The following is a 22,654-nucleotide window of genomic DNA, read 5'->3' as shown; positions in this document are numbered from 1 at the left end:
TGGGCTCCTAAGCCTGAAAGTCTATGCCAGCACTAAGTGGTCAGCAAGTGATGGAGGACTCATGGGCAGTATGTGCTGGGACAGGCTTCCTGGGAACCTTCCTGTGGGGTGGAAATAGGATGGGGACATAAGGATCCACTTTAGCACAAAACCAAAGAAAGACCTGGTCCCCAGGGCCCTAAGTAAGTACATCTTATTTCCTGATTACTGTCACTGCCATTGCTTCTCAAATTGAAAGGGACTTCCTTGTCTTGGATTATTCAGAGTACTGCCCCATCATTCTTCCATAGGTGTCTCCCATCCCTGTCAATATTTTGTTCCATCAATGCTCTTTCACTATCTGAAATGAGCCTCTCTCTAACCTGGAAACCTACAAGCCCTCGATATCTTTTGTCTGTCCTAGGGTAAAGAGTACAAGAAATGCTAGAAGAAGGGAGGATTTGGAGACTCTGAATTACAGGATCTGGCCAAAAGCAGCAAGCTAGATCTTCCTATGTAAGTGGGTTGGGAAGAGTGTTCATAGTCACAATATCAGATATGTTTCTCCATTTTTTGCTGTTGTAGAATATCTTAAAGGTAAGGAGAAGAAATCTCTTTGGCTTTTAAGATTTTTCTTGTTGACTCTTAAATCAGTGGCAAACAAGGCTATAATAAAGTTACCATTCATTGAGATGTTATAAAGGGCATTCCCATTCAGACACTCCTGATGGTCCCTTCCAATTCAGATTCTGTGAATGGGCCTCTCTCTCTTCCTAGCACCAATGACACCAAGTGGCCTTATGTTTAAGGAGGGCAGCAAGGAGGGAGGCCCAGAAGTAAGGGTATTCTTTGTCACCTCCATCTAGGCATCTCAGACTACCCAGGGAAAGGGCACAATCTTCCTCCACATAAAACACACTGGAGGAGTGGGGGTGAGGCTGGAAGCCAGTGCCTGCTCACCCTGAAAAACAACTACTGAGGGCAGAATGAAAACCAAAAAGCAAAGTGCACAAATGAGGCAGGTTAAGTATTGGTTGACTTGATGGAGGAAACTGCCTTCTACATAGTGGGACCGCTACCTAAGACCCCAGTAGTTAAACAAGTGAGGCAGTAATATCTGATACAAGTTTATGATATATATATATATGTGTATATATATATATACATATATATAATATGTATATGGATGGGGAGGATGTGGGTGCATATAGCTCTGTTTCTCCATGCAAGCACATAGATGGACCCCCATACTGCAGGTCTGATCCTTGTCTAGCAGGCCCAGTCTCCAAGGAATTGAAGGGACTTGGAGTCTAACAGTTACTTCCAGGTGACAGATGGACTGTTCACACCTCAGCAGTGCCCCACCCCCACTCCAATCCTAAGCCAGGCAGGTGTTCATGGCAGTCCCCCCACCTCCCCAAAGGTGTTCTTTCTCCTGTATGCCCAGAAAGTGCCAGGAAGCCAGAGAAGGGAAAAAGAAAAGTGACTCTCTTGTGGGTTCTTTAGTGTAACTCATCTCTCCACAGAGCCCCTTGCTCTCCTTCCACTAGGGGCATGGGAGCTTCCTAAAGAGAAGGCTGATGCTCAGGATCTTCTCACACCTCCTCCTTTGGGCTGCAATACCCCCCAGGACATCTGGGGCCCTTGGGGCAAAGGCAACATAGTCTAAGTCCTTCAGCAGAAGCTTGGGCAGCCCAGAGCTGGGGAGCTTGGGGTACAGGGTGAGCATGCGAGGGGCTTGTGCAGTTGAGCCTGAGGGTTTGGGATGGAGGTGCTGACAAAGTGTGCTGGTGCTCAGGTCTGGTCCAGCCACTCTGCCTTCTTGGGGGCCTTGCAGGTGTGAACGTCCACGGTATCCCGACATTCCTTACAGCGCACAGCACAGCACCAGTGGAATTTGCACTCACACTGGGTGACACGTGTGACCCGGGTTGTGTCATAGCCACGGCCACAGCACATGACCTCACATCCATCTGTCCCTCGAGACGTCTTGCTGCATACACGTCCTGCGGTGCCCAGGGACCCTGGGTGGAGAAGAAAAGGATAAACTCTTACTCCATCCCCTCGGGGTTCTCTTCCCTGCTCCCCACCTCTCACCTAGCATATCAAAGGGAGACAGAGAGAGGAGACCTTAGGTGTGAGCTTCTCTTGCACAGGACTGGGACCTTCGCATCCCCAAGAGTTCACACTGACCAGATCATCTATGTTCAACTCCACTTTACAGATGAGGAAACTGAGACCCAGAGAGGCTCAGTGACTTTTGGTCACACAAATAAGAGCTGGGATTCAAACCCAGGTCCCCATGTTGCCTCCTACATAACATACTTTTCTCTTGCCAATACATGTTCAAATCTCATTTGAAATCCTACCAAATTTCACCTCCTCTAGGAAGTCTTGCCTCCGGTTCAGGTTCCACTGCATTCCTTTGGCACTCTGGTATTCAGTTTGAATTAAGACATTTTACAAAGACCACAAATGTGTGTCCTATGTGCTCTTGTCAGGTGCTAAGAATGGTAGACTGATGATCATGGTGAAGCACAGACTTTTAGAAAAAGGGATGCCTTTAGGGCTTCCTTACTCTCATTGTGATGGGAAACTCCAGAGGGTAGCAACCATGTTCTCCCCTCATCTCCTCCTTTCCATGCACAGGAGAGGCTTAACTGGCCTTTGCTGGTCCTCATATGCATTCCATCTCCTTTGTCCATATTTTTTGTAGAGGCTGTTCCCCATACCTGAGCCACACCTACTTCTCACCTCAACCTCTTGGAATCCTTGGACTCCTTCAAGACTTGGCTGAAGGGCCACTTCCTGAAGGAAATGTTCCTGAAACCCCCCAATTGCTTGTGCCCTTCTCCCTACTGGAAATTACTTTGCATATACTTATATTGCTTCTCAGTGTATGTGTCTGATGGCAGGAATTGTTTCATTTTAGTCTCCCCAGTGCCCAGCCCAGTCCCTGGGGCAGAGTTGGTACTTAATATATGTTCGTTGAATGAATGAATGAATCTATCTCTATTGTAGAATTTTAGAGTAGGAAATAGCTGAAAGATTGTCTGAAGTCACCTGTATTTGAACATAAGGAATACAGAAGATCCATGAAGTTAAGTAATTTGCCCAGGATTACATTGTTAGCTAGCCTGGAAACTCCCATGCATATTGTACCACCTTCCCTCTTTCCTCCTCATCAGGTTTGGGTTTTGCTAGTGTATCTAATGGATCAAAAGGCCTCTGAATTATTCCTTCTCACCCCACCCACACTTTCCTTCCCACACCAAAACATCACCACCAGGGAAACATCTGGTTCCGAGTTAACCCCACTTCCAGGTTTCACCATGTTCCACACGCCATAACTGTCTGTCTATGACCCGCACGCCGTGCAGCCCACATTTGCCTTCAGAGCTGTTTCAAAAACCCATTATCATGATTCCCCAGGAAACTAGGTGATTGCCTTGCCCCAAAGTAATGAAAATAACAATCTCCGACACGCCTTATATGCAGTGATTTTTTTAGGTGTGATTTTACAGCTTGTTCATCAGACCCAGGAAAAGAACTTGAGAGCCCAAAAGGTTCATCCTCCTGCCTCCAAATCAGAACCTAGCACTCGGCATGATGCTCTGCATACATAAAGTGCTAGATGAAGAGAATCCAAAATCAGAAAGCTGTCCTGGGTAGGAAAGTCAGAAGAGCTTCTCCACCCCATTCTTCCCCAGGAATCCCCTTTCAGGCACCCTGCAAAGGACAAACACTACCCTCTCTGTCTCTCAGGCAAGGCCCCACCCTGTTTCTGTGCCCAGTTTTGCTCCAAACCATTTCACTCTCCAAGAACGACAGCGATGGATAAAAACAAATAGAAGCGGGCAGTTAGCGGACTTCTCCATCTTCACCTCACCTCTCCTACTCAGACCAGAGCAGCTGTGCCTGCAGAAAAGACCCTCAGGGCAGTAACCGAAAGAGGGAGAATGCAGGTGATAAGACTTGAGTCCTCCCATATTTACAGTGACAGAAACTGAGGCAGGATCCTATTGGCTTTGGGGGCTAAAAGGGATCTCAGGTACTCCAGATCATGGTGGCACCTACCACTGCATGGAGAGACTATTACTTTCTCTTTTCTTAAAAGAAAATTTAAAAATCTCTAGGGAAACAGACTCTACAACCCTACAAGGTGACAACTCCAGCAACATTCCAACAGTCTAAAAGTCCTATCTACTAGCTGACCTCAGTCTCTAAGGCACTCAATCAAACAGCTGCTCCCTGCCCATCTCCAACTGTCTAGAGGGTATTAGGGAGCTGAAATGCCTGGCTGGAATGGAGATCAGCTACTTGGATTCTTCCTTTCCCATGACTAAATCTTCAATGTGTTCTCATTGGACGTTTTTGTTTTGTTTTTTTAAATTCAAGAGACAAAGCCCTTAGAAGATTGCTATTCTAGGCCCTCTGCTGTATGGTCCAACCAGTGATGCCTTCAGACTTCACCTCTTGCTCTCCCTCACAGCGTACAAGTCTCTATTCCAGTCCAACCATTGGCTAAATATGCCTAGTGCTTTCTTCCCCATCTACCCCTCCTGGAATGCCCTCTAACTATTCAAATCCTGCAAGGGCCAGTCTTAAATCTCACCTCCTTCATGACCTCAACCATTTGGGCCCCAAACGATCTGGATGTCTTACAGCACTTAAACTTGAAGGTAACATGGTAGTCGTTCTGTGCGACTTCAGGCCAGTTACTTAACTAACCTCTGTGATTTTATTCGTAATGTGACTCAGAGTGAGCCTTTAGATCCGCCATCCTGTGATACGAAGTGGGTTAGGGTTACGCTGTAGATGAACTGAATGCCAAGCCAAGAAGTCTGTGAGCCATGACACCTACTACTGTTATTTATCCTTTCATGTCTTTACATCTGCTCTCCCCAGCTGGTCTCAGAAGCATATTTTTTGCATCTCACATACTAATTAGGGCAGTACTTTGTGTGCCACTGTAAGTATTCAATACTTATTAGTAGGGGCAGTTGGCTCTCACATATGGTGCCACCTTCCTCGATTATTCTTAGGTTTGGTAATCAGCTGGTGCTTCCTTCAAGGCTTTCTGGTATTCCTTATTGTAACCACAAGTTACTGGGACAGCAATGGATTTACCTTAGATCCCCATGTTCAGACCTGGAAAATTTTTCTTTTCCTTACCCATTCTCCCTCCACATCTGGCTCTATCTGACTCACCGGCAGCCTTGTCCAGAACACAGTAGTCTGGGGAGTTGTCAAAATAGACAAGGTCGGCCCGAGTGGCATGGCGATATCCCTGACGGGCAGCAGTAAAGTTGGCACCATCCTGAGTGGCAGTCACCTGCACAGCCCCATCATAGCGCCTCCGCAGGTAGTCACCAGTCCGGCGAAAGTCAGAGAGCGCATGCCAGCAGGTGCGAAGGGTACAGGAGCCACTAACTCCATGGCATTTACACTCCAGCTTTAGGAATCGACGTACAGCCTAAGTGGGGAGGGAGAAGGAAGAGGCAAGGGGTCAGGGCTCACTGTCCATCCTATAGGATGGATAAACCAAGGGAGATGGAGGGAGGGAGGGAGAGAAAGAAAGAGGAGAGAGAGAAAGGAAGTGATGGACAGAAAGGGGGAAAGACAGAGAGGAAGATGGATTAGGAGAAGAGACAATAAAGAAAAGACTGGAAATATAAAGTGATAACCTGGAAAATAGGTTTAGAGGTCATCTCCATCCAATTAGGCAACAGGTTTATTAAAAGTTTACTGGTACCAAGCCCTAGGCTGAGTGCAAAGTAAAAAGTAAAGCTTCTAGCTTGAAGGAGCACCCATTAGCCCAAAATCCTACATGCTCTTCAAAGCCCAGCTCAAATTTTACCACTTCTGGGAAGGTTTTCCCAATCACTCTAACCTCTGAACTCCTCTGGCAACTTTCTCCTGAAGTAGGTGAACTAGGAAGGATATTAGATCTGGAATCAGAGGAACTGGGTTTGACTCAGCCCAGTTACTACCTTGTATGAACTAAGTAAGTCACCTGACTCTCCTGAGCCTCAGTTTTTTTGTAAAATTAGGGGGCTGGGCTAGGCGACCTCTAAGTTTCCTTTCACATCTAAATCTATGATCTAATAACCTATGTCAGACAAGTCAGAACTTTATTCTTTTCTGTTACACTATCTGTAATCATTCCCTTAATTGACTCAAGTAATGTATGGTACTTTTTTTTAAGTATATACAAATTTTTTTTTGTATTTTTCCCAGTATTTCTAGTAGAATGATGTAAGCTTCTTGAAGGCAGGGACTGTTTGAGTTTGTCTTTGATTCCATAGCACCAGTTCAATGCCTGGCACACAGTAGGTGTTTAACAAATGGTTGTGACTGACCTGAAAGTCCTTCATGGGGAAGGAATAGACTTGGTATGTTTTCATTCAGCATTTAGTCATCAAAAAACATTTGCAGAGCTCCTACTGTGTGGATGCCACCATACTTGGAAATGGGGAAGATACAAAATTTATTATATAAGATATAGTCCTTTCCCTCATGGAGCTTATAGTGTCTGCTATTTCCTCTGTACCCCCAAAACACCTACTGCAAATTTATCTGCTTGACTGGGAAGGGATTTAGCTTTCCTAAGAAGTGTCTTATGACATTTTTCCTCCCACCACTTCTGAATTTTACCCAAAGCCCTGGCAACCACACCCTCAGCACGACCATGGATGGACAGTTGTACACACCCAGACACCCAGACCCCCACACCCTCCCCTCCTCCCCACACACACTGACCGTGCGGCCACAGCGATTATTGTGCAAGTTCATGAGGGCCCGGGCATCCTTGAGCCTCTTCTCCTTAGCATCCACAAAGGCCTTGGCGAAGCGGACCCCATAGTGGATATTGTCACTGCAACCACCCCAGTCAAAGTCTCCACGCTGATCTCGGTCCCGACCACGTGTGTAAGGGTCACAGCTGCACACACTGAGCTCACCCTGGCTGCAGGCCCGAGTGATGGCGTGCACCACACCTGCTGATGAGATGGCATACACGAAAGCTGCCTCCCGGCTGCCTAGAGCAGGGCAGAAAGGAGGGAGTTGAAAGAGAAGGCCCAAGACTGCCTTCATCCCATGATCTTATATGTTCACAATCCCTTCTTAACTTAGCCAAGCACCAAACTACTCTTTACCACATCTCGTGACTTTTTAGGCCACTCTCTAGATACGTCTGTCCACACCTTCAATCTGGGCACTAACTGTTAGCCCTCAGGTGAGTCCAGTAACCTGAAGAGTTAGAGATTAGCTCTGGACTTGGTATCAGGTTCAAATCCAGGCTCTGCTCCTCATTAGCTTTGTAATTATGAGTAATTATGTAATTAATTAATATGTAATTATGACAACTTTTCTGGACTCATTTCCTCATCTATAAAATGGGGGATAATAACCGTTTACCTTCCTCAGAGGGTTATTGTGAAGATGCTTTTTTGTAGACCTGAAAATACTAAAGCGTAGAATCATAGAATTTTGAGTTGCAACGGAACTATTAGAGATCAGTTAGGCCAATTTCCCCATTGTACAGATGAGAAAACTGAGTCCCGGAGAAAGGAAGGCAGTGATTTGTCCAGAGTTCAATAACTAGTAAGGCAGCAGAGTGATGTAATGGAAAGAATACTGGATTTGGGAGTCAGAGGACCTGAGATCTCACCCCATCTCTTCTAATTCTACTTTTCTTTGAATGGCATTCTTGTCACCATAATCACACTTGACTCTGAATTATTATTGGATGAAGCCAACACCTCTCCTCCTTCCTTCTCCTCCTCCCCTAGTGCTAGACGGCTCTCCTGCTGAGCCCTGGTTCAGCTAGCCTAAGAACCTGAGACTTCTGCTCCCTCTCTTGCTGGACAGTTCTAACATCAAAACTCCAGACCACAGTCAGACTTGGAAAAGAGGAAGACATCAGACTAGAGGGACATCTGCACACTTTCCCCTGTTTTCCTTTACCTAAATGTCCTCCTGAATCCCCAAGGCTGATCTCTCCCCTCTTCCCCTCCCATTCCCTGTTGTTTCCCTTTCAGCCTTTCTCCTGGCTCATCATTCAGTTTAGCCCAGCCTAGTTTTCCCTGTTGAGCAGGGGCCAGGATCGTTCTCCAAATATTTACATATCCCCTTTCTGTTTACCCCTTGTTCCAATTACTGCCAGGGTTGGGTGGGGGTAGGATACCCCCTCCCTGGTCCCTAGCCCTGAAATGGACAGAGGGATTGCAAGGGCCAATAGGGAAGCAGGAAACATTCCACAGCCCTGAAGTACTCCTCTAACATGACTTAGAGCTGGTAGAAATAGAGGTATAGTAGTATAGTATGTAGCACATGTCTAGGGAATATGTGGATCTTTCAAATCGGCAAATGGGGTTTAGAGAGTCTCTTGTCCATGAAGGTAAGAAGAGGGACCATGGTCAAAGGAAAGCAGAACTGAGGGCCCACTCTCAGCTGGGTTCACAGTGCAATATCATCATCGTCATCATCATCATCATAATCCCTGACATTTATAGAGAGTTTTAAGATTCTCAAAGCAATCTATATGTGTGCCCATACACATACACACACACACATACACACATAATATAGACAAAGATTGTCATTTGAGCCTCATAATAGTCCTGTAAAGTGGGTTTATTTCCCCACTTTTACAAATGAGGAAATGATGCAAGAAAGATTAAGTGATTTACCCAAGGTCCCAAAGCTAAGAATATCTGAGGGGAACCAAACTCTGGCTTTCCCAACTCCAAGTCCGGTGTTCTGTCCCCTCTGCCAGAAGTATCAAACTCTCTGCCAACAAAACCCTAATTACTGCAGGAACCATATTAAAGCATAACTGAGAAATGTTTGACAAAATAAATAAAAATACACAGATAATGTTAAGTTCTGATTTTTTAAGAAAATCCCAAATGGGGTCACAAAGACACAAATGAAATGGGTGAACACACACACAAGTCAATATGCAGCCGTTTGGGTTGGACACTACTGCCCTACACCAAGCTGCTTTGGTTATGGAAAGTGTTGGACATGAAGTCTCAGGATGTGTTTGATTCCCAGTCCTGACCCTTATTACCTCTGTTGGGACCATGGGCAATTCATCTTAACCTCTGTGGGTCTGTTTCCTTGTTTATAACATGAACCCATTGGGTTTAATGACCTTTCAGTTTCCCCAGTTATGAACTGGGGTGGGGGGAATAATCTTCTCCCCTTCCACTTGCTACCCCGAGGACATGGAGAGAAGGAAATAAGATGGGAGGAAAAAAGTAAAGGGTAAAAAGAAGGGCACCCTACTTCTGAGCATAACCCGGCCAAAGACGGTGTGGTCGCGGTCCAGGGTTGTGCAGTTCCAGCGGTGATGACGGAACTGGTGCTGGCACTCACGGATCCAATCCCGGGCCCCCTCACCCAGGGAGCGCATGATGTCAGGGTATCGTTGACACAACTGGCGCTGCCGGCTCACCAGCCCGGGGATGTTGTCACAGATCACCCGGGCCCCCAGTGCCCCGATATACCTGCAGGGAGTGGAGGGCACAGCATTGCTGGGAGTGCCCCAAACAGGTCAGCTCAAGAGTCTCACTTTCAGCCTCGGCAATGAATGCGTGGGCCTGGGAGAGAATTAGTTCCCTAGCTCTGAGGGTCCTGTCCCAACAAACATCCTGCCCCAATTTCCCCTAGTGGTGGTGGTGGTAATAATCATAATTAGCTAGCATTCATCTTTAAGGTCTGCCAAACACTTTACATGTTATTTAATTTGATCCTCACAATTCTGTGAGATATGTACTGTTGTCATCCTCATTCTGCAGATGAGCAGACTGAGGCTGGGTTACACAGCTCAGAAAGTGGTCTTCCTATCTCTAAGTTCAGCTCTCTATCCACTGCACTGCCCAGCTCTTTCTAGTATAGGGAGCATAGTGTGGTATGCAAAAACAAGGCAGAATTTTCCTGCAATGGAGACCACTCAATTGGATTCTTGTCATAAACAATAAATGAGTGCTCTCTTGTCTTATCGCTTGGGCCAAATGCTCAAGTAACACATACTAAACCATGGGGCATATCACAGATACCTACTGGTGGTTCTAATGACTTTGGAGAAAAATACTATGAAAATAGGACACCATCATGATACTCCAGCATACAAAGAACCTGTGTTCAAAACATGACTATATGCCTGGAGCAAATCACTTAACATCTTTGTCTTTTTCATCTGTGAACTGAAGCCTTGTCTTCCCCTCTAAAATTGTGATTCTATGGGCTTTCCTTGAACCCTACGTGAAGGTGGAGGGCCTCCCTCTCTCGCTGTCTGTACTGGGCTAGGGTAGAAGGCAAAAATAGAAATGAACAATAGTGGAAATGGTATTCGTGTGGAAGGGCAGTGAGTAGCAGCCCAGGGCAAGGTTCATAACATACTAATGAATGATATTTCTGGTTCTGGAGTGACCCATGTGGCTGGGAATCCAATGTTTCCAAATGCCAAGCTGATGAAAAGAGACTCTCCCTTCCAACTCCACTCTTCCTTCCTTCCTTCCTCCTCTCCCTTGTCTTCAGGGGACTAGCCAAATATTAACCCTACTAACCAGGATGGCCCTGAGTCCTTCTGCCCCACCTTCCCCTTCCCTTGCAATCATTCCCACCGTGGGATCCACTTCCTGAACAGGGATATTCTTCCCCTTTACTGTGGTAAAGTGACTTTTCAAGTCCCTGTCCCCTCCTTCCCAGGCCAAACCAAAGGGCACTGTGCCCTGGGATTGCTGTACAGGCAGAGATTCAGCTTCAAAGGGACCAAGCAGTTCCCACACCCCAAATTCCAGGCTTGATTCTCATCAGCTCAGCACTATACCAGCTAGGACATGCCTGAGGCTTGGCTGGGCCAGTGAAAGTGACCAGGGAAGAGAGAGGGACAGGAAGGTGACTTTAGGTAGAGATTTTCCCTTTGTGCCCAAATAGATTCAACTCCACAGCACGTTCCCAGGGGTCCTACTGCCCAGAAGTCTGAGATCCATGTTACATTTGCTTCCTTCTCTCCAGTTTGGCTCCATTCTCCTCTTATTCCCCGAGCTCACCTACCTCAGAAAACATTCCATAACTCTGAGGAGGTCCTTCTCTCCTCCTTTGTAAATGAATAAAAAGCCAAAAGGTTTTTTTGTGTGTATGTGTGTGCATCTTATCTCAGGGTCGAGCTCTGTCCAGGGCAGGTGGGAATCAGGCATTGTTGCAGACATCCCTGGCTGCCAGAGAAGCCGTGGCTGTGAATCAGACTGTGGTTTGGGAACAGCCTGAGTCTGGTGGGGAGCAAGGGGTGTTCATGACATCTTGGGCCCTGTGTACTCTGTCCCCTCCCCCCTCCCCCACCCCAGTCCCAATCATTCCCACCATGGGATCTCCACCCCTGAGTTGGGATCACCACTGGCAAAACCAAATCAAACAAACACAGCCAAAGCCAGATGCCTTCTGGTGAGTGTGGCCGGCCAGGCTGATGGGACCCATCTGTCCCCCAGGGAGGGAAAGACAGAGAGGGCCGGCTGCTAACAAATCCCATGGAATCAGCATCCCTCGTTCTGTCCATCAGGGCAACAGCTTCCAGGAACAAACAAAATAAACTCCTCCGGCCTAGCCTGGGAGGGACTGCCTGACGCAAAGACCCAGAGTTACACCCACCACTGAGATGCTTTGTTTGGAGAGGAGAGACTTGAGTTGGAGCTAGTCCCTTTCCCATTACCACTTCATTCCCCAAGTTTAGGTCTGGAATATTGCTCTAGGGACTAGGATTTGGGGGCATCCAAAGCTTGGAGAAATACTACAACCTCTGTAATGGGCCAAGTTATTTCAGGAAAGTTTTGTTGTCTAGCTTTAATCCCTTTCGATACAGGCTATACTAGTCCTTCTTGTTCTATGTATCCTTAGTGAGGTGAGAAACAGTCCTGTTCTCTGGCACCCTTCCTGTCAAGATAGCCATTCAGTACCTCTTAGTTCTCCCAGGCCCCACCACTGCCCAGCCTTCAGGTTCCTTCCAGACATTGCCGTGATCCTCTGTGGATCATGGCTGCTAACCATTCCTTCCCCCTATCTTTCTCATCTCTAGACTTGTAGATACTTTCTACCTACCGATCCTGCCTTCTTATTTCCATGGGTTAGGACTCATGTTCCTGTGCTTTAAAACCTGAACCATGACACCTTTCAGGAAGTCTAGACAAATCCTATCTTGTATCAAATATTCCTTCTTGATTCTGTTTCATCGTCCAGAAATTCTATTCATAGATAGTTTGTTTCTTTGAAAATAAGACATGCTATATCTTTGAAGACAGAGACCCTCTACCCTCTTTCTCCTTTCTCAGAATCTTTTCATGGTCCCTAATACTAGAATTAAGCACACAAGGTGTGTGTCTGGGGTGTCTTCAGGACAGGTGTATGATTTCCACCCTACCTCCATCTTTATTTTCCTTTTATTGTCTTTTCTGGATTTCCCCAGGGATCTAGACTTTCTAAAGCTTCCCTATGCTTTCCTCTTTTCTATCCCATTATCCTAGGAAAATTCAGACTGCACCTGCTGGGGTTTATGTCCTCATCTCTACTTCCTGTCCTAAGAGTCATACAGACAGGGAACTTTTCTCTTCCTTTTAACCTGGAAAATGAGAAGAGAAGATCTCTGGCAATACAGAAAATGATTATGAATTATGAACTTCCCAGGGAGCAATCAGGTGTTTCCCCAATGGCTTATGAAGAAAGCTATCATTTTTGCTCTTTTTAAAAGAGAAAGCAGTTTAAAGTAGCCAGAACTCTTGCAAATTTTGAAAAATTGGCATTGAGAAAGTGGTATGCCCACCCTGGCAGCTAAGTACATTGGTCTAGACTCTGTGGTCATGAGCAAAAGGTGGGCAGAAAGGATGGGAAGGCTGGAAAAGCCAACCCTCCATCCCCAGCCCCCGGCTCCTTTTTTGTTTTCCTTTTCACTGGGGCATCTGTTGCCCCTTCTGTATCTCTCTTTATACTTGAGTGTAGCTTTCCCCACACAGTCTCCACCCAGGATTCTTCAAAGATTCTTTAATGTGAACCACGTGTAAGAGAAGGAAGGGAAAGGGGTGAGAAGAGCCATGAGTCTCTAAGATATGTTCCCAATAGGAAGACCATCATGAACCCCAGCAACGTCTACCCTTGGGGAAAAAACCATCAGCACAACTAAGAAACTTAAGAACCATTAGAGGTATGATCCGTCCTCATTCAAACATCCAGTCTGTGCCCTCCAAGATATTTTTCCATACTGGCACGAGCCACACAAGGATCCTCAGAAACATAGACAGACTGAATGCCCTCTCCTGTTTGGGGGAAGTATGTATGTAGGGGAGTTCTGAGGAAAGGGATGTAACCTTTACTGATCTGAGTCTGTAGACAGCCCAGGCTTTCGGAAGGTCGGTTTTGATCTCAACCCTGAACTTTCAAAAGCTTTGCTCCTTCCCCCTTCCACCCCCTTCTCCATCTTCCCTTTTGTAAAGGAATGCTTCAAGCCAGATGTAAGATACCAATGCAATATGGTTCCCCCATCCAGAACCCCCTCCTTTCCCCAACATGCAGAGATAAAAAGATCCAAAAGAGAGATTTTTCTGAAACAGGAAAAAGGGGGGAGTGGTTGGGGGGCTGAGCATCTTGAAATGATAGGAATCTCTAGCAGAACTCCATGGCCCCTCAGCCTGCTACTCCAACCCCCATCCCAATTCTTTCAGCCAAGGATCAAACAAGGGGGAAAACCACAGGGGAGGGTATGGTAAGAAAAAGTGGGATATTCTGGGAGGAAAGGGAAGTGGGTATGGGTAGAGAGGTGCTATTCCTGTGTAGAGTGCCGTTTGGCTTCAGTTCCTATGTAAGTTTATGGGGGGTGGGGGAGACAGATGAAGACAGAGGGCAGCTAGATTGATCTTTGACAGAGAACAGCTTTTTTTCTGTGAGTGTGAGTGAGTGTGTGTGTGTGTGTGTGGGGGCAAGTATGGGGGGAAATGGACATCTAACTGTGCCCTTTATGGAATGAGAGGCTGGGATGGGGATGAGGGGAGACAGATATTGGCGAGAAGAGAAATAGGAAAAAAAAGACAGAAGAGATGGACGATGGCTTTCCCAGGGGTGAGACAGAGACCTCTGCCCTAGAGAAGTGGGGGGGGGGGGGGGGGGAGGGCGGAATGGAAGGGGGAAGGGAGTAAAATAAAGAGGGAAATGGCTGGGATACTTTCATCATCTATCCTTGCTGGGAGTATGGAGTCAAATACCCGGATTATGCAAAGGAAAATGATTTTTTAAAAAACTTTAAGCACACAGTTTTGATTCAGTTTAATTTTTCCTCACTCACCAAATTGGTTGAGAATGATTGTCTCCTGTGGGAGGGTTGCTTTTATAAACTGGGGCTGATGGAGAAGGAGGTGGGGAGTTACCCAGCTTTTCCCTCCTATTGCCCCCGAGTGAAACTGGCAACCCCGGCTGCTATCTCTAGGCTGAGGAGAAAACCAAGAGTATCGCTTTGCCCCCAGGCAATGCCTGAAGCCTTCGGGGTACTGGAGAAACCGAGTCACCAGGCATCAGTTCTTCCTGGATCGTACTCTCGGAGGCAAGGCTTCGGGACCAGGAAAGCCGAGTGCGGCCGAATCCCGGAGGGCCTGAGCAGCCCTTCCTTCGCCCTCCTGCAGCGGTGCCCGCCCCACCTGGTCTCACCTCCCTCTCCACCCACACTCACCACCAGGACGCATCTACGCGGGGCGGCAACGTAAGCAGCAGCAGCAGCAGACAGGCGAGGCCGAGGCGGGCGGGGACTCCGGGGCCGTCGGGGGCCGCTGCCCGGGCAGGGTATCTGTGCGCCGGGGCGAAGGCAGGGACTGGGAGCCGGGCTCGTCTACAGAGGAGCTGGGGGGCTTCCTCCGTGCTGCCTCGGCTCAGCATAGCTCCCCGAGGGCTCTCCCCCTGCGCGTCCCGGGGTGGGGCAGAGCGCAGGACGTGGGGCTCGGGCTCGGGACCCCAGCTGGGGTGACCCTCAAGCTGTGCCAACCTCCCCCCGGCAGGGGCCCATGGACCGCACCGACAGCGGGGCGCCCGGGGCCGCGGACAGCTGCGCCCACCCCGCTGAGGACGGTGTCGGGGACAGCCTCGGGGTGTGCGGCCCGGGAGCGGGGCCGGAGGCGGGGATCTGGCCTCGGCTCTCCGCACGCTCCCGCCTGGCTGCGGGGTCCGGGGCCGAGTGGGGCTGCGGGGCCGGGCAGTGCGGACAACCCCTGCGGCCGCGGGCTCTCATTGGACGGCGCCGCGCGGGGCCGCGGCCAGGGACACGCGCAGCCCCCAGGGCGGGGGCCCCGGCAGAGGCGCGCTTCCCCACCCCAGGTGTCGCGGCGGTCGTTGCCCCCGCCTCCCTCCACCCACGCCCCCCACCTGCTCGGGCGAGACGGGACGGGGCGGTGCAGCCCACTCCGTGCGCCCCGAGCGCCCGGCCCGGTGGACGCCGCGCCCCCGGGTCCTAGCGCCCCTCTCTCCGAACCTGCTCTTACGGGGCGTAGTGCTGTGCCTGGAGTGGGCTGGGGAGGTGTGGGCTTTTCTCCCTGACCCCTAGGTCCACGCGCCACCGGAGAGGACAAGGGGCACGCGCTCAGCCTCCCGGCCTCTTCCTCCACCCTCCCAGCGCAGTGGGTAGAATCCAACCTGCCACGGGGAGAGGTGTGGAAAATCGCGTGAAAAGCAGAGTTCAGCACCGCCGGCAGGGGCGCTGTGGCCGAGACGGCTGTCGGCCCCCCACCCCGAGCCTGTGCTCCCCAGGTCCCTCTGCTCTTTCTCAGAACCACTGCCCACTCTCCTTCCCCGAGCCGGCTGGGGGGCTCCGAGAGGCAGGGACGGCCTCATCTCTAACCCGACACCATCCCTCTGCTCCTCCTTCCCCACACCCCGCTGAGCTGGGGCCGCGGCTGTGCTCCCCAGAGCGCTAGGGAGGTGTAGACCTGTCCTCCCGGAGGATGAGGATCGTGCGACCACGGGACAGTGACCACGGGGGACGGGGCAGGGGGCAGCACGAGGCCTCTCCTCTTCCTGTCTTCAGGATCAGCAGCCCTCAGTTTCCCTCAGTTCTTCCGACCGTGTACACGGGTCCCTCACCCCTTGGCGCGGTGGAGCTGCGCTGAGAGTGAATGAATCGGAAACCATTGGGCCGCTTTGCTTACACTAGAGGCCGGTGGGGGTCCCGGTGACAGGGGGTCTTGGAGCTCGCCCTCCCGCAGTGCCCTGCCACTCTAAGTCACCGAATTGTATAACCTTAGTCACCTACCCCCGCTGCCTCCTTGAAGGACTGGCACAGGAAAGAGAGGTGATTTGGCACGGGGTGGGGAAATCATTGCCCCACCAGGGGTCCTCCGAGTTTGTGGATTCACCGGGAGATCCCTGGCAGAAAACCACCCCCTCCTCTCCTTGTAAGTCTACTTTGGCGCTAAGCTTTAAGAAGACTTGGTTCCTGACTTGCTAGGAGACCGCGGGCTGACCCTTCCCCTTCCCGAGCCTCAGTTTCTCCATTGTTCTCTGTGATGTACCTCTCTCCCGTCCCCGCCTTCCTTCCCTGGTCAACCGCAGCTCAGGACTCATGATTTATCTCCACTATAAATGTCCTGATGTAAACACTGCACCCCGGCCAGTTCTCCGGCCCCTCACCCCAAAGAGGTTCCGCGGGTGTGGGGGGCTGTGGAGACAAGCGCCAGTGTGAGCGGACAGGGAGCAGCTGGCCCAGACCCAAGCTGAAGTCGTCCCAGGCAGAGGAGGAAGATGATTTGGGGAGGGGCTCATCCAAGTAGCCCCCTGACCTTTTCCTCACTTCTAAGGTTCTATGTTAGCACCCCACCTTCACTCAGTTCCAGCCTCAGCTTTGATGTTGTATGAAGACCCTAGCCTACCCAGGAGATGGAGGGCGGGGGCGCCGGGAGAGGAATAGCGGAGAGACGGAAAATCGGAAAGTGAAGTAGGGGCCCCCAAGAGAGCACTGAACTCACCCCTACCCCTCCAAGTTTAGAATTAGGACTAGACAGTGGCTTTAGGGATAACCCTGCTCTCCACCTCATCCCCACTTTAGCTAATGTTTTAGTTCCTCTGAGGCAGTTGGAGGATCATTCATTTAGGGTCCTTGTCATTTTCCTCAAGAATTCCGCCCTTTTCCCCATCCTTTTTCTTTCTTTACCCTTCCCCCCTCGCAGCTCCTGGCGGGACACGCAGCTTGCATCTCTAGTCTCCTGGCTGCCTTTCCCACTCTCTCTCCATGTGGTCAGAACTGGGTGTGACCCTGGAGCTATCCACTTCGTTTCTGCACTTGGATGGGGGTGGGGGCTGCCGATGATCACATCAGCCCTAACCTTGGGCTGGCCTCATCCACTTTGGCCAACAGTGCACTTGTGAAACCTATTTGATTCTTGCTGTCTATACAGTCCCGTAACATCACTAGCTAAGAGGGACATAGGTACCTGTAGAGCCAGACAGTGGCTTTGCAAAGATTTGCCTCGCCATTTCTATCGTGAGGGAATAACCTTGCAGTCAATGTCCTACCTCCCCCACCTTCAGCCCTTTCATTGCCTCCAGTCCCTAGCTCCCCATCTGGGACCCCATATTGGAGGAGCCAGGCTGGCTGAGGGAGCTGTACTCAGCCACTTAAAGAGAACCCAAATACACGGTCAGAGAAGAGAGTTTCTGGGATTTGCCACTTCGGAGCTTCAACTCTGAAAATAAACTTTCAGCTTGAGCTCCTCACGCAAAGAGGGTCAGTGCCAGGGATGTTGGCTCATCACTAGCCTGCTCCACACCCACCAGAAAAAAAAAAAAGCTCAGCACCAATGGGGGTTTATTCTGGGCTGGGGAGTCAGCAGCTTAAGCCCCTCCAATGGCAGATTTAGTTGTCATTCCCCTGACCCCCCTGTCCAATCTATACTCTACCCTTTCTGTCTTTATGAGGGCAGGTAGGTGGCATAGTGCATAAAGCACCAGGGAGACCTGAGTTCAAATTTGACCTCACGCATTAGCTGTGTAAGCCTGGGCAAATAATTTCACTCCGTTTGCCTCAGTTTCCTCATCTGTGAAATGGGGATAATAATAGCACCTATCTCTCAGGGTTGTTGTGAGGATCACCTGAGATAATAATTGTAAAGCTCTTAGCACAGTGCCTGAAACTTAGTAAGAAATATATAAATGCTAACTATTCTTCTTCTCTCATCCTTTCTTTGCTTTCTACCTCCAAGCCCTATATAACCCCTAGTTATAAAAACTAGAAAGTTAAACACCAGTATACTTGAAAGTACTGAGATTCCTTTCAGTTCCACGTTTATTAAGTGCCTACTATGTGTAAGGCTTTGTGTTAGTCCGTAGGACTACCCAGACAGACAATGACATTGACTGCCAATGTATTTCTGGAGTAGGGAGAAAGGAAGGTGATGTATACATACAATATGTATACTACAAGGTAGCGGGTAACTGAGACAAAGGAGAGATCCAGAGAATGGACTCAAGAAAAATGTTGTGAAGGAGAGGTTGCTTTCAGCTGGGGGACCTGAGGGAGTAGGTCAGGGAAGGTACCACAGAGTAAATGGTACCAGAGCCCTTAATTTTGAAAGAGGATTTCTACACAGAGATGAGGAGAGAGGGCGTTCAGGTTACAGGACAGATGCCAGCTTAGAGAACTGATCCTTTCGAAAAGCTGGTCAGTACTGGCTATAAGGGATTTTGACTCTCCTCCTACTTTTCCATTTTTCTTTTTGGTTTTTGCCTAGGATCACATCAAATACTACTTGTTCTTCCTTTCATATTTGTTATGCTCTCAGAACTACATTATTGAATGGAAGAAGAAAAGGAATCAGAAAAGAGGCCTTTTGCCTTGGTTTAATTAAGGAGAGGAGATACACCTCCTACTATGCTGATTCTAACAAGAACAACTTCATTCAATTAATTCAAAAAGCATCTTTCAAGAACTTACTATATGCCAAGCATTACGATAAGTCAGTCAGTGAACATTTATTAAATGTATACTATGTGCCAGGCACTTTGTTAAGCACAGAAATTCAGAGACATCGTGAGAGTCAAATGAGGTCATAGATGGAAAGTGTTATGGAAATTCAAGGAATTCTTATTATTAGACCCTAGAGGTAGTGAGACAATTAGAGAACCACACCAGATAGTACATTAACCAAGTGCCAGATTATGTGGTATAGACTTGATCTGACAAAGGGAAAGGGAATCTCAGACTCCCAGTTTAAGGCTCTGTTGAGGTCTTTATTACTCTGTCTTTAGACAGGATAGCCCCCATTCTAGGTCAGGCACAGCAATTCCTCCTATTCAGGAATATGGCTCAATGATCCATCCCTTATCCCTCAGGAAACACTACAGTTTACAGGCCAATGGTGTAGTGGAAAGAACCACGGGTGAATCCCCACTCTGACATCCTATGTCACTTTAGGTAAATGACTTCATCTCAAACTTTTTCTCCTGTAAATAAGGATAGTATCTACTTCACCAGCTGAAACTGAGGAAATGGCTTTGTAAACCTTAAAGCCTTATGTTAATGTAAAATATTATCATTCCTAAAGTCTAACCTCAGTCCTTCAGCTTAAGATTCATTTTTTTTTCTTGCTTCCACCTCAGTTTCATGGTGTGTCTGAAAGCTTCTGAATTTTTGCTGGAGCTGGTGTGGGGATGGGGGGGGGGGCTTAGCAGCTCCTTACTTTGCTCTGGGATGACCTTACTTAAGGGGCCTCTTTCTCAGTTATGACCTTCCTCTCTCTCCCAGGGAGGAGGGGAGGAGGAGGTGGTATCCAAGAAATGGGAAGGGCCCAGTAGGGACTGGGGGGAGGATTGGATATGATTCAAGGAATTCCTGAGCCTGCTGCTCATACAGGTTCCTTGAGACTTTCCAGGGATTTCTTTGCAAACCAGAAAAGGTTTGAGTAGAAACAACATCAACCCCACCCAGCCCCTTCCCTGTTTATTCAGTCTCATGTCAGAGGCAGCAGAAGGGGCTTGGGAAAGACTTGGGTCAGAGGCTTCCAAACTTTCTGAGTATGAGAACCCCATCTCAAAATGTTTCTAAAAATCATATACTCTCTCCCCCTACAAGTTATACTATTATTATCATTGAGAAAGGATGTAGTGATGAAAATCTGTTATGAATTCAGTCTCAGTATTTCAGTGGGGCTGCGATTTTGTGAATTTGGCATTCCTTCCAATGGTGCATATTGCAACTCATACATACCTTTTTATCACTTATGGCTCTTGCCTGTGCCCTTCTTTAAATCCTTCGTAGGGAGGTCCATCCAACAATTCTAGGTCTCTTGTCACTGGATGTCAGTGGGGGCATGCCGGCTAACCGTTTATCTCTTACTCTCAATGTACTTATGGGCATATTTTCCAGTCACACATTTCTTGGATAATGTGGTTTAAATTGTTTCCCCTATTTTTAATAGTATTTTATTTTTTTCAATTGTATGTAAGACAATTTTTAACATTCATTTTTACAAGATTTTGAGTTCCAAATTTTTCTCTCTCCCTCCCTCCCCTCCCCTCCCCTCTTCCTAAAATGGTAAGCAATTTGATATGGTTTATATATGTGCAATCATGTGAAACGTATTTCCATATTAGTCACAGTTTGAAAGAAGAAACAGACCAAAGAGAAAAAAAAACCAGAAAAAAGTAGGGGAAAATAGTATGTTTTGATCTGTATTCAAAGTCCACCAGTTCTTTATCTGGATATAGATAGCATTTTCTATCCTGAATCCTTTGTTATTGTCTTGGATCATTGTATTGCTGAGAAGAGCTAAGTCATTCATAGTTGATCATCACACAATGTTGCTGTTACTGTGTACAATATTTTCCTGGTTCTGCTTATTTCACTTTGCATCAGCGTATACAACTTTTTCCAGGTTTTGCTGAAATCTGACTGCTCATCATTTCTTATTGCACAATAGTATTTTATTCAGAAATTCCCCAATTGATAGGCATTAGATAATGTTTTTATGCATGATTATGTGTAGATAATATGTTGCAGCCTATTTATGTCCACCATGTATCTCCCCATCACTCTTTGGATGCAATTCTGCATCTTTGGAGATTGTAGTGTTCCATGGCTGGCAGCCTGATAGCATCACTTGGAGAATATTAATGTTTAAAAAATGGACTTTTGTTTCTGTAATGCTTTTAAATGAATTTGTATTTTATTTTCAGTAGTCCAAAAGTGTGTTTCAGTTTGATATGTGTTGTCTACTTGAATAGAGTGTAACCTCCTTGAGATAAGGGACTGTCTTTTCTATTTGTATCCCTAGAGCTTGTTAGAGGGTTTTGCACAAAGTAAGCAGTTGATAAAGGCTTACTCATTCATTCATTCATTCATTCATTCATTCATTCATTCATTCATTCATATATTCATTCATTCATTCCAAGGACAGTCCAAAGCTCAAGGTAATACTATGGGTTTGGGGCAGGCAGGGCTCTGTACCCAACAGTTTCAGACTGATCCCCATCTGCCAAAATCCCACCAGGATCTCCCTTGCCCAATAGTCATAGGCCAGGGCTCCCCTCAACAGCTGGCCGTAGGAGGGACTCGGATATTCACAACCTTTCAAACCTGAGGAGCCATCAATTTTAATCCTTCTGGTATGATGGAGGACCACTAGGTCTTACCATCTGACCTGCCTCTGAACCCTAAGGACCACTGGACCTTATCTTCTACCTTGCCCTCCAGATTTCCCAGGAAAGTCATCCATCCTGAAGCTAAACTCATGTTGCCTCCCCCAGTTAGAATGTGAATTTTTTGAGAGTAGGGACTGTCTTAATTTTGTATATGTATTCCTAATGCTTGGCACATAGTAAGCACTTAATAAGTGTTTCTGCATTTTGTAGTCTGGCTTTTGACCTCATCACTCAATAGAAACTGATCTCCAAGAATAGCAATGGTTTCTTAAACTGTTAAATCTAATGGTCTTTTTTCATTCCTCATGCATCTTGACCTTTCTTACAATATTGGCCACTCTTGACCACACTCTCCTTCTATGTCTTTTTATGACCCCTGATCTTTCCTGGTTCTCCTTCTTCCTGTCTGACTGCTCTTTCCCAGTCTCCCTTGCTGACTTTTCATTTGTATTATGCCCCCCTAACTGTGAGTATACAACAAGGCACTATCGTGGGCCCCTTCTCTCTTGACACTTATGGGGTGATCTCATCAGCTCCCATGGGTTTAATTGTCATGTCACTGCAGATGAATACCAGACCTGTATACCTAGTCTCAGACTTTCTCCTGAGTTCTATTTCCTCATCACCAAATTCCCTGCTGGATATTTCAGACTGGATGCCCCATAGACATCTCAAACACAACTTGTCTAAAACAGAACTTATTCTCTTCCCCTGCAAATCCACCCTTATACTAAACTGTCCTGTTACTTCTGGGGGTACCATCATCTTTCTAGGCTTCTGGATTTGAGATCTTGGCATTGTCCTTACCTTTTTACCCTCCTTTATCAAAATAAATAGCCAACCAGTTACCAAATCTTACCATTTTACCTCCACAGCACCTCTCACATCTTCTTTCTTCTCACTAGTCATACATCTACCACCTGAATTTAGACCATCCCTTTTTACCTCATCTTCCTTAACTCTTTCCCTATGCCAATCAATCCATGCTGCAGCCAACCTGATTTGCCTT

The 22,654-nt window shown here is 47.7% G+C and overlaps 2 protein-coding genes across 4 annotated transcripts in view; one reads left to right on the top strand and one right to left on the bottom strand.

Moving 5' to 3' along the window:
* Positions 1–681, top strand: part of ST7L (suppression of tumorigenicity 7 like) — an 87,222-nt gene extending 86,541 nt beyond the window's left edge. Inside the window, exon 16 of one of the 3 annotated variants that reach the window (XR_011974801.1) lies at positions 404–491. Coding sequence is in view for 2 of the 3 variants with exons in the window: in XM_072644356.1 (XP_072500457.1) it covers positions 404–485 (82 nt within the window). In the remaining variant the exon portion in view is untranslated. Of the gene's footprint in view, positions 1–403 lie in introns of all 3 variants that reach the window. The other 2 variants (XM_072644359.1, XM_072644356.1) reach the window with 2 other exon arrangements.
* A 781-nt stretch (positions 682–1,462) lies between these two features.
* WNT2B (Wnt family member 2B) lies at positions 1,463–15,188 on the bottom strand. Its single transcript, XM_072644361.1, has 5 exons — positions 14,696–15,188; positions 9,274–9,494; positions 6,742–7,019; positions 5,191–5,455; positions 1,463–2,003 (listed from the first exon to the last, which is right to left on the bottom strand). The coding sequence occupies exons 1-5, from the start codon at positions 14,896–14,898 to the stop codon at positions 1,774–1,776; spliced, it is 1,197 nt and encodes a 398-aa protein (XP_072500462.1). The 5' UTR covers positions 14,899–15,188; the 3' UTR covers positions 1,463–1,773.
* Between the last annotated feature and the right edge of the window lie 7,466 nt (positions 15,189–22,654).

The sequence above is a fragment of the Notamacropus eugenii genome, chromosome 2 (assembly GCF_028372415.1).
Source record: "Notamacropus eugenii isolate mMacEug1 chromosome 2, mMacEug1.pri_v2, whole genome shotgun sequence".
Taxonomy (NCBI): Eukaryota; Metazoa; Chordata; class Mammalia; order Diprotodontia; family Macropodidae; genus Notamacropus; species Notamacropus eugenii.
Note: the sequence above shows the minus strand (reverse complement) of the source record. Positions and strands in the feature narration are given on the sequence as shown.